Below are 11,774 nucleotides of genomic sequence, written 5' to 3' on the forward strand. Positions count from 1 at the left end.
GAAGAGTGTAGGTTTAGACTAGGTGTAAGGAGGAAGTTCTTTATGCTGAGGGTGGTGAGGCACTGGCACAGGTTGCCCAGGGAAGCTGTGGATGCTCCATCTCTGGAAGATTGCAAGGCCAGGCTGGATGGAGCCTTGAGCAACCTGATCTAGTGGGAGATGTCCCTGCCATGGCAGGGGGATTGAACTAGATGATCTTTGAGGTCTCTTCCAGCTCAAACCATTGTATGATTCTATGGTTCTTTCCAATAACAAGGGGTATCTTATTCAGAAAGATGGCTTAGTAGTTTGCAGCACTAGAAACTATCTCTTCTTTTAGATCTTCTTTTGGGAAGCCTCATGAAGCCTAGTAGATACATTTCTGCCTACCGGAACCTAAAAGCAGTAATAATTGGCTTTTGACTCTGTTGAGTTTGTAAGATACTTTTTCCAGGACATAGAAATGATCATGTAATGAAACTCAACATATTCATTTTAAGCCAAAAAGTTTTGCACGTAAGTATATGGGAGCTTGAGGCCCAGTTTTCCAATACCTTTATGAACAAATCTTGATGGCACCATTTTAAATACCCTCCTTTAAACAAATTCTGTGTATGAGGTTGGAGAGGAAGAGGTTTGGTTTTAGATTTTTTTAGCTTGTGGTCTTTGTGGAAGTCCCTTACAGGGTGGGAGATTGCTCAGAAGCATTACAGAGATTATAATTTGAGGAAAAAAGAGTGACATCTTTCTCATTATATGTATGATTCATCTGGTGAAGTTCTATGTCTAATAGCAAATTATAGAAGGGTTGATTGCTCAGAAGTAAATCTGAATTGAGGGTATTAGCTCTTCTGGGCTGCCCACTATTTATAGTCTTTATTCAAAAAGAATGTAACTATGCAAACATTTTAAAAAGATGCTGAGAGTTTATCCAACATATTGGCAGTATTAGCAGTACCATAAGGGCTGATAATGCTGTGACTTCCTGCTTCAGCTTTGTGTCACACCATTACATCAGCTCTTTCTGATTAGTACTGCAAAGCATTTTTTGAAGCTTCCAGATGAAGTGTCCTAAAAATAGGACAGAGTTTAGCATGATTTTAGTTCAGAATAGTTAATAAGGAGGACGCACCTGAACTACTTAAGCTTTGTCCTGTATCTTCTATCTAACTTAGGTGGCTTCTTTATTTCTTCCATGTGGAAGAAAAACAACCCATACAGACTTATTTTCCTCATTTGTGTTTAATGGTGCTCCTGTCCATAGCTACACACATCTGTTAAATGTGGTCTCCAGTTTACCCACAAGATATTTTTAATATAACATTCAGGCTTTTTTGACAGAATTTCTGTTTCTTTTGATCTTGGATTTGGTTCAGACCTCTTTAGAAGTTGCAGTTCTCTAGTTCCTAGACATCTTCTTTGACTGATAGGTATTTAATCTTTTGTCATCCGAGCCAAGCTGTTGTGCCTGATGAATTAAATATCCTTGCTGTTTTCTTTGATCACAGAAATAACAATTACTCTGTTATTATAATCTCTTAAATTGTCATAAAGTCTGCATAACTTTAGATGGAAAAGACCAGTTAGATCACCGATTCTGCACGCTTCTTTAGGAGCAGAATACATATGGAAAGCTTTGATTTGAGCAAGGCACAAATCCCTTCTGACTTGCATCCATCTATCAGAAGTGAAACTTGGTGAAACACCAAAGTCTTCTGTATGTTGAGGCCCCGCCTTGGCCAGACAAATTACATAGACGACCTACAGTGATCTATTTTTTTTTTCTGTCTTTAACCTGGAGTTTGTTTTTCTGGGGCTATGTTTTCTCTTTAAATTACCTGACAATGTCCTAGCAATACTTGCAATTAAAGTGAAGTTTTAAACTTTGTGAAACTCAGTGCTGCTTTTCCACCGACAGAACAGGCAAGGACAGTGTAACTGCTAGAATTAAAAGCCCAGAGCCGGAGATAAAAAACAAATCAAACCTCTCTGGTGCTTGCCTTTCCTGTGTACTGCACTGTGTGTGTTTTAACGGAAAGTGATTCTAATATGTGTGACTGCTTTGGGAGCCAATACTTTGACAGCAAAGCTGGTCTGGGCTTCTATTCCATGGTCTGTGTGCTGGTCTTGCAGTTCCCACAAACAAGTTAGTAGTCTTTCTGGACCTAACCCAAAGTGAATGAAGTCAGTGGGAACTATTTCAGTTGGCTGTAGATGAAGTAAAACATTACAAAATAATGAGTGCAAAGGAGACTGTTCTGCTGTCACATACCTGCAAGGATAGCACTATGTAGATCTGTATCTTGCATTTATATAGCATTTTTTTCCCATAAAATATTTAGCCGATTTTTTATAAATTACAAGCTTGATGCATATAGTGGATTTGCGTGCATCGAGCTGGGATTCCAGAGAACTGGTGTTTGGTTATGCAGATCCCCTCGGCAGGATCAGATTCTGTGTTTCTTCAAATCCACTGAATCCAGCAGTGAAGTGTCCCCCTCTTTGTGGAAAATGGTTGTTAGCAATTCACAGCAACACTGCGCAACATATTGTGTCAAGATGAGAATATCCTACCCAACTGAAACCACAGGGCTTGCTTACAAAGAAAGATTTGTCTCTCTTTTAGGGTTTGCTCAGCAACCTACGGTTGATTTTCCCATGAATGGTCTGGAAAAGATCACGCCTTGAATACAAAATGCGTGTGTGTGTGTGTGTGTGTATGCATGTATACATGTACCTCTAAAAAGCATCAAAGGATGGCATCTTGTGCAGCACTGGGCATTCTCATGCCAAGACGTGCTGAGTAGAGTTAGACAGGAAAGAAAATGACTGCTCAGTCACCAGCACAATGCTTGCAGTCATTAATGCCTTTTCCCCAGCTGTCAGTCAGGTTAACTTGCAAAACTGTCTGGTTCGCGGTGTTGATGTCACTCGTGCCAGTTGCAAACGTGCTTCTCTTTTCCATTTAGAGACTTCTCCAGGAGTTGCTGAGGTGACATTTGTGGAAAAGGAACCAGCTGAACGCCACACAATCATTTCATGGGAGCAAGTGAGTATTTTTGTTATACTGCTGCGGTGAGGTCAGTCTAAATAAAGGGAGACTGTGTCACTTTCTATAACTACCTGAAAGGAGGTTGTAGAGAGGTGGATGTTGGTGTCTTCTCACAGCTTACAACCAATAGTACAAGAAGAAGCAGCCTCAAGTTACACCAGGGAAGGTTTAAGTTAGACATTAGGAAGAACTTCTCCGCTCAGAGGGTTATCAAAGACTGCAACAGGCTGCGGAGGGAAGTTGAATCACCATCCCTGGATGTGTTTAAAAGGCATCTTGATATAGTACTTAGTGACATGGGTTAGAAGTGGGCCTGGCAGAGTTAGATAACGGTTGGACTCAATAACCTTAAAGGTCTTTTCTAGCCAAAACAATTCTATGATTCTATGAATGTACAGCAGCCCATGGAGAGTGTCAAATTCTACAGCTACCTTGTGTTTGTTTGTAAGACAGCCTGTTACCAAGTTTGATGCACAGTGAAGCCTAAACGTTTGGTGTTTTGATTTATTCTTTTTAATTGAGTATCACTCGATCTTATATGCACCTAATCTGTTAAAGAAACTTGGTCAACGTGGATATACTCAGTGACAACTCTAAGAACAAATTACATGACTGTAGTAGGCAGCAACAATGGTGACATAGTGGAGAACAAAGATGATTCTGACTCAGATCTGAAGTCATTTTCCAACTCCCTTTCAAACAAAATTAAAAAGCTCTTTATTATTCATGGCCACTATAGGTAAAGGCCTCAAGTTGGAAAATACCACTGAAACGCTCGGTTTGTTCCAGTTATCTCTCTTTTCAGTCTCAGCTATTCACTTGCATTTCTTGTAGCACCTCCTTCCACCTTCTCTAACTGACCCAATCTTTTGGCCAAGGCCTGTCCCATTGCCTGTTCTAGAAGACTATGAAGGACACGTGCTACCTTTATGATGTTAGCTGATGAAAATCCATCAAACTCCATGACCAGAGGGCTCATGAATATTGTCATGTGACTCCAATGGACAGAGATGACACTTTTGGTCCCCTTTTTGAGTATTCATGTGTTTATCAATCCCATGGCCATGGAGGAATAACTGCTTTATATCACTAATACATAGAGTAGGGACAGTAGAAGCTGACTGGCCTTCGGAAAGGCGCACAGCAGAGGATGGAGTTGACTGAATCATCCTTTCTCTGCTTCAACCCTGGCTATGCCCCAATGCACATGCTTCTAGAGACTGCACTCGTTACCACTACATAAAATAACTTCCCCTTGATGACACCTTGCCATTTACAGTTTTTCTTAAGCAGCAGGGAAAAATCTTGCACTACTGTTGGTAGTGCCCTGTCCCAGTTAGTCATATGTGTCAAGTATTTATAAACCCAGGTCAGAATGTATGTAATGTAAACCTGTGTTATTTGCTGAAAACTTGTACGGTAGCCAGCAACTGTGGTCAGGCAGAAATGTCTGGTTTTTCAGGTTTGTGTGAATTGATTCCCTGTAGCTCTTGTTCAGGTGTCAGATTAACTGGGCTGGAAAGTCTGAAGCACCCTGACTGTGAGCCAGCTTCGATCTGGGAGCCGCAGAGTGACATTTGCTCATTCTTCTATTGAGTGGACAGGAGTGCTTCTGAGTACAGTGTTGCTCTCACTTTCAGGTAGTGCTACTCCTCCAGACTAAATTTGGGTTGTTTAAAAATTGAGCTATTCTTGTAAAGCCAAACTTTGAACTGCTGTAGGCCCAAGCACTTTGCTCCAAAGACGTCAAAACAGAACTTCAGCTCCCCTTCGCTGCCCTGATTGATTGTTAGTTGTGAAAGTAAATGGTTAAAATTAGGTACGTTGAGCTGGACTGCTAACGGTGAAGAACTTTGCTACCTATTTCTTTGATCTAACTACATTGACAAAATCTGAAATATCTCATCATGAGATTTTTCTTGAGCTTTGAGGATGAGGTCCGGTATCTCATACAGTCTAGATAATTGCAGTATGTCCTGCATTGGTGATTAAGCTCAAAGCACTCAACACCTTACAGGACCCTTCCAGGATGAACCTGTACCTCACTTTTCCTTAAACTCATCCTCCTTGAGTTTGAACACAAGCTTTTATGTGTACCCAATGTTCACTTTTATAACTTTTTTTTTCTCATTGCCACTAGGTGGCAATACATATGCACATAATAATTTCTTCTAGTTGAGATTTTAACCTGATGTTATCACATTCTGTATTTGTAACTCTCCTCTATTTTTGATTATTAATATAATTTCAGGGCTCTTTGTGTAATCTAGGGAAAACTGATAAAACTATTTCCAAAATTATATTCTTTTTCCAGAAAGAACCCTCTCTTTTTGTTGAGACTCACTGAATAAAAGCTCTATTCTGAAGATTTTTATGGGTTTTTTACATGTGTTTCTGGAAGCAAATTTTCCAGACCTACTTCAGTTTTGCAATGGAAAGATATTTCTGCTGAGAGGAAGTCTATGGTAGTCAGAAACTCTTATAAGAAAATCAAGGTTTTTTAATTGTAAATTATTAAAATTATATTCTAATAATGCTTACAATGTGCATTGGTTTTGTCTCCTTCATCTGTATTTGTTAAATTAGGCTGTGCCCAGTTTGTGCTAGTATTTAAGTAGATACTGTGAGGGAAGTTTTAAAATCTTAGATCAGTGTGTTGAACGTCCATTAGCTGCCATGAGTCTTTGAAGGGGAAGAAGAGCATCACAACAGAAGCCAGTGCAGTAAGACAGTAGGAGAGCAGGAAAGATTTTTGCCAAGTCTTTCTGTAGAAGCAGAAAGAACTGTTTATTCTTATACTTTGATTAGGAAATCAAATCTGAAATAAATCCTGAATATTTCTTTGGAAATTCGCACTCTCACAAAAATATTTAAGGTATATGCTTGTCAAGTGTTTACATGGGCAGAATTGTTTCCCCAAAACTTTCAAGCAGTTAAAAATATTTTAATAAAAACAGATCATTTTTTTACCTTTCCTGATACTGAAACTTACCAAGCTGTTATCTTTTCCCCAGAAAGTTCCCCAAGCAACAGAGAAGTTAAAACAGTTATCAGTTCACTGGAACACCAGTGGTAATAATTGTATATCATCCTATGAACCCGTTACCACTCTAAAATAACGCTGGCAACTGCCTTTTTCCCTTCCATTGGCAGTTTTTAAAAGCAGGTATTATACTAAAGTATGGCTAGGAGGCACTGGAATCTGCCATGACGATATCTGAACCACAGTTTCTTTTTGCCTCAACCAGAAGAGAATTGAGTCATTTACATAATTGTTTTGATTTTCAAAAAATATAAAATTGCAGTCTGTTAGGGGAAGCTGAATGTCCCAGAGCTCAGCACCATAGTGGGCCAAGCAAAATGAAAGGGGTTATTCTGCCTGTTCCTCTAACTGGCTTCCTAGTGGTGTCTGAACTGCACCTGGCTGGGCTGTCCTGGGCTGCCAAGCAGTTTAGAAGCTCTCTTTGGGTGTCCTCTCATTGGGATCTGTGGTGGTGGTTCCTGGCTGTTGCTTCTACCACATCTCTTTTTGACTCAGAAGTATGTATACAGGTGTGTGTGTCCACAGGGATCCTTCTTACCATCCTCCTTGTAATGTCCTCACTCAGCATTAGGCCAGGCTGCCATTTCTCATCCCCAGGAGCACAAGATGAGCCCGTCTTGAACCTGCCTTGTGGCCTTGACCATGGGAGAGGTGACAAAGTGAATCCAGCATGAGGAAAGGTGTATTTCTTCCAGCTGCCTAGCAGGTGAGAGGCTGGAGGACTTCTGGGAGGTAGATAGTGTTTTCAACGCAGTGTCCTCCTCCTGTGAGGTCTTAAAATACTCTGTTTAAAAAACTGGCAACACAAGAGCATCCTCAAGAAAATGGCCAGATCCTGTTTCCTGTGGTGGAGGATCAGGTCTGCCCCAGTCCTGTGCCTCTCAGGGAACAAAATCCAAGTAAGGTCATCTCCCGGGAGCCCTCCCCAGATCGCATTTATAAAAGCTGCAACAGATTGCATAAAATAACGTCTGCGTTCACTGGCATCTAGGGTAGACCAGTCATGAAGCAGCATGATGTTAGGGAGAGAGAAGGGTGGCTGCTGATTTGCTCTGCTACTTCTAAGTCCTGAGAAGGAGCAGAAATCCCTTCCTTCTCTTCCAAAATGTTGTGTAAAACTGTTTTTTAGAGAAATCTCTCGAGCTGTATGTTTTGATTGCTGTTCATTTCTTTAGGATATTTGTTTGGGAGGCACTGTTTTAACAGTGCTTTAAGTGAATTGCCATGTATCAGTGTGGATCAGGCCTTGGCAGCAAAACTACCCTGGTTCTTACATTCTTCTGTATCCTCAATGGACTGCTTTCTTGGGAGACTATTCGGGAGTATTACAGACAATAAACAAAAGAAATAGACCTCACACACCATATTGTGCACTGGGGATATTTTATTTTATGAGCTGATGAGTGTAACCAGATGACTTGAGTGAAAACAGCTGCTTGCCAGGGCTATGGTTAAGCCACTTCTGGCACATTATTAGGAATATTGTGTTTTATGGGGCTGGAGGTCACAACCCTGCAAACTACCAGTTGAGCAGGAGTACAGAGTTTGAGAAGCCATTTTTAATATATAATGGCGGCTTTTTTTTCTGACTTTGCTGTCAGAAGACCACTCCTTTAACATCATGGGACTGTGTGGCAGAACATAATATGACAGATCAATCAGTCCTCTCTGTTAGATGGGAGAGACTGGTATTGGAGTAACTTTCTTTATATATCTGCTCTCATATGGCATTTTCCACCCATGTATTCTGCACTCATTTGGAATATTGTGCAAAGAGGCCTGGTTAAGAGGATCATAAAATCAAGTGGGGAGAAACATGCACAAAACATGCACAATATTTCCATCCAGAAAAGGAGGATTCAGTGCAGAAGGCCTATCCAGATGTTGTTATCTCTTTTGTTGCCTTATTTTAATCAGCTGTGCGTTGAATTGGGCTGTGCCTGGTTTATAGTAATATTTAACTGGATACTGTGGTGCAAGTTTTAAAATCTTAGCTTTTGTCATCCCAATGAATCTGATTTTCCTACTCAGAGGAGAACACCCTCTGAAGTCAGGAGAGCTGTTTGCATATGTATTTTTACTGCTGGGATAGATTAGTTAAAATTAAAGGGTTTGACATAGGCTGAAAGTGCTGTGTAAACAGTTATACTCTCCTGAGGCTTTGCAGCAGATCTGTCATGTTTGCTTTCCTCATAGTTTTAGACCTAGTCATTCTGCTTGCAGCTACACCTTGAAATTGGAAGTGGTGAAAGTGCAGCATGAAATTTAAAATATTTAGGACTGAGAACAACCCACAGAAGAAGATATGTCTGTTAAAAGCGTTTGGATAACTTCAGATATGTCCATGTAGTTTAGTAATCTCCTGAAAGTTACCAGCAGGGCCTCAGATATCAGCAAGCTCTTATCAAAGGACTGTAAATTCTTCTCAAAACAAAGTTCCTACAGCATCAGATTCTTTGCTTTAATATCTGTTGCCTCTGAAGATTTCCCATGGATTAGGAAAGCACTGTGCTAACAACCAGTCTACTGCCAGGACGAGTGAAGTGATCTGCCCTGTTGCAAGCTACAAAGCTTTTAGTACCTGGAACTTGTCAGTAGCAGTCTGTTGGCATGAATGGATATGCTTAGTAAGTAGGTTAACACACAGGAGTCTAGGTTGTAGGTGGGTTAGAGGGTCTTTCATAGCATATACACAACAGTTTAGGGGACAGGGACTGTAACAACTCAGAGAAGGTGACTGTGAGTAAGGCTTTAACAGGCTGAAGGACTGCCCTGGTCCTAGGGGAGGGAGGGGATATGGACAGAAGGAGGCCAGTGCCTTCCCATGCTCATGCCAGTCACTGATCACCAGCGGCCAGCATTGCAGCTGGATGCACAGCTGGCAGGTAGCTCCTGCTGGGTAGATGCATTGAGCAGGTATCAGAGCAGATACCTGGGTATGCACAAGTTCTGGACACGGATAAGAGCGTTAGCGTCATCTCTTGACGTGTTACAAATTGATGGCCCAAGTGAAACAGAGCTACATGAATTGTGTGCACTTATTTCTCTTTCTTAGCTACTGGTCACCAGAATATTCTTCCTTTATTTTACAAGACTTTGAATATTACATTTTCAAGTAGCTAGGGAGGTAGTCTCAGCAGAGGGCACAGTATTGGAAAGCTATTAACATCTGACTTTTCTGCTTTCTCCAAAGCAATTCTGTAACTGCTCCAAAACCTACCCAGGCCTTTGAGGCCAGGTTGTGAATACCTACCTGGATAAGATCTTGATCTGTGACAGGGTAAGCCTATATGAGGGACAGCACTACTGACCTATAAATCTTCTCAAAGTTTGTAATTTCTGTCTTTTCTTCCTTTGAGTGTCAAACTCACTACACAAAGAGCAAGTCATGTCCAACATGTCTTTAAAACTGGCTCAGTGAAATGCACCTTTTTTAGAAAAGGCTGAAAGTCCGGTTCAAAAGTATTTGAATTATCAGATGTGCTGTGTTGCAAATCTCACATTACTGGTCCATTTTCCATGTAAAATGTAGCTTCCAGAGTCCTGTGATTATAAACAGGTCTCGGATCAACATTTTAAAGTTTTCTGTCCTCCTGGTTTAGTGAGGAATCTTGACCGTCAGGTGGTTTATTTGTGTCTTTTTTCCTGAGCATGTTTAAAGTACGTGGGACTCAAAAGGGAGAATGACCACAAGTTGCAGTTTGGAGGTTCAAACTGCAGTTAGGAAAACTGTTCTCACAAGGAGAGTGGTGCAGCCCTTGCACAAGCCAGCACAGACACTGTGGAACCTCTATCATTGGAAACTATCCTGAGTTTTGAGGTCTGACTTGTTTTGAGTCTTGAGTTTGACAATAATTTAAATGTGAACCCACTTCAATCTTTCTCAATCTGTTTTTTCTCTAAACAATTATAAACGATGTTGCTTGTCTTGTTAAAACTTACAGACTTCTGTACTGTTTCAGTTTGTGTTCTTGACACATAAGCGGGAACAGAGTCACTGGTCTGCAGCCAGTCCTGTCATCAGGAGCTCTGCTGCAGTTGCCTATAGCTCTTCGAGCTTCTTGTTCTGAGGTTTCCTTCCTCATATTTGTTGCTTAGCTGAAGACTCTACATTAACGAAAAGCTCCTTCCACAACCAGGGTAGGTAGGTATAGGAGAAGGGTCCTGATTCTTAGAAGCACTCTCACCAGCTCACTGGAGTTCCCTCTTTCACTGTTGGCTCAGAAGGAAGCAGACAAAGGAGCCCCAGGCAAGCACTGAAGCTTGGTGGGGTGAGGCTAGACCAGCAGGTCTGTGAAACTGACTCTGTGTGTATTTTCACACATACCGCTTTATTATGTGCAGCTATTGAGTCTATGCATCTCTCACCTACTTGGAATCCCTCAGAAGACGAGAGTCCTCATGCTAATATTATGCTTTAGTGGAACAGGTAGGTTTAGTCTGATTTCACTTAAAGAAAAATTCTGCTCTTGAAAGCCATATATGTGAAAAAGCCAATTATTTTTATATATGTGATCTTGGACTGGCTATTAGTGTCAAAGAATGATACATCATCTCACTTGAGGAATGATCATGTAATCTTCTTGTGATGGCTGACTGCTCACTATTAAATTTTTCCAAGTCATCTTTTTTAATGGAGTAGCACAGACTCAACAAGCATGCAGTTTTCTCTCAAGGTTTTAGGATGAGATGTTTGAGCTGATTTGAGTCATCTTGGAGTGGAGCAAAACATTTGGTGGCAAATATTCCTGTACCAGTATTTACTTGTTCTTTGGCTTTGAGGCACATTCTGCATTTTCTCATAACACTTTGACTGTGATTTGCAGAAAAACTCCTGCTTATTGCCAGAGGATTTAAAGAACTTCTATCTGATGACCGACGGCTTCCAGATGACCTGGAGTGTGAAAACCGATGGTGAGTCCATGTATTCCCCTCCACTGATACCCTCATTTCATTGCAACCAGTCTTTCCTTTACAGAATCTTTTTAATTTCAAACTTCTTAATTTCTGCACAGTCCATACACTTCTGTCAATATCCTGTATCTGAGCTAAAGCACACACACCAAGTCATTCTATATGAAAAATTAACACCATTCCTTACTTCGCAAAAAAATGAAATAGTTTGTTGCTGCTGGGCAGCTTGATTAGCGACACAGTAAGTGAATGCAGTAAGTGAATTCACAGTAAGTGAATGCAGTTCTGCATGGGATTATAGGCTATTTTAGAGATATCCTGGGTGAGATAAAAAATAAGACTTCACATCAGAGGTCCCTTCTTGAGACAACAGGGCAAAGCCCATTGCTTGCACGTACTGGATTTCCACAGAGGAGATATATATGTACACTGAACACTGGCTAGAAACCAAACAAGTCTTCGTGACATAAAGGTAATTCTATAGTACAGTGGAAATCTATTTACACTTGGATTTAGATATGTAGTTTGAATCTCATACCTAGACTCATTCTTGTAGTTCATGGAGAGAGAAGCAGCTCTAGCACATTATCCTGTCATGAAGCAATAGGGAGAGTTACTCTCTGCTAATGCCTCTTACTCATTAAAAAGTCTACTAGTATGTACTCCAGTGTGTACTCCAGTACATACTGGAGCCTTATTCTGCTTTCCACCACTTAAAGTCCATTCACTGGAATTATTTCTGGAGTCAGTGTCGATATTGCCTCTAGTGTTTGCACAGTGCTTCAT

General features: G+C 40.8%; 1 protein-coding gene across 1 annotated transcript; it reads left to right on the forward strand.

The window, feature by feature from the left end:
- Nucleotides 1-2,948: 2,948 nt before the first annotated feature.
- Nucleotides 2,949-10,988, forward strand: TPGS2 (tubulin polyglutamylase complex subunit 2; the record flags this gene model as incomplete). Its single annotated transcript, XM_009868212.1, has 2 exons — nt 2,949-3,028; nt 10,901-10,988. Coding segments are annotated over 2 exons (168 nt in total), but the record flags the coding sequence as incomplete, so codon positions are not given.
- Nucleotides 10,989-11,774: the final 786 nt, after the last annotated feature.

The sequence above is a fragment of the Apaloderma vittatum genome, unplaced genomic scaffold (genome assembly GCF_000703405.1).
Source record: "Apaloderma vittatum isolate BGI_N311 unplaced genomic scaffold, ASM70340v1 scaffold40140, whole genome shotgun sequence".
Classification (NCBI taxonomy): Eukaryota; Metazoa; Chordata; class Aves; order Trogoniformes; family Trogonidae; genus Apaloderma; species Apaloderma vittatum.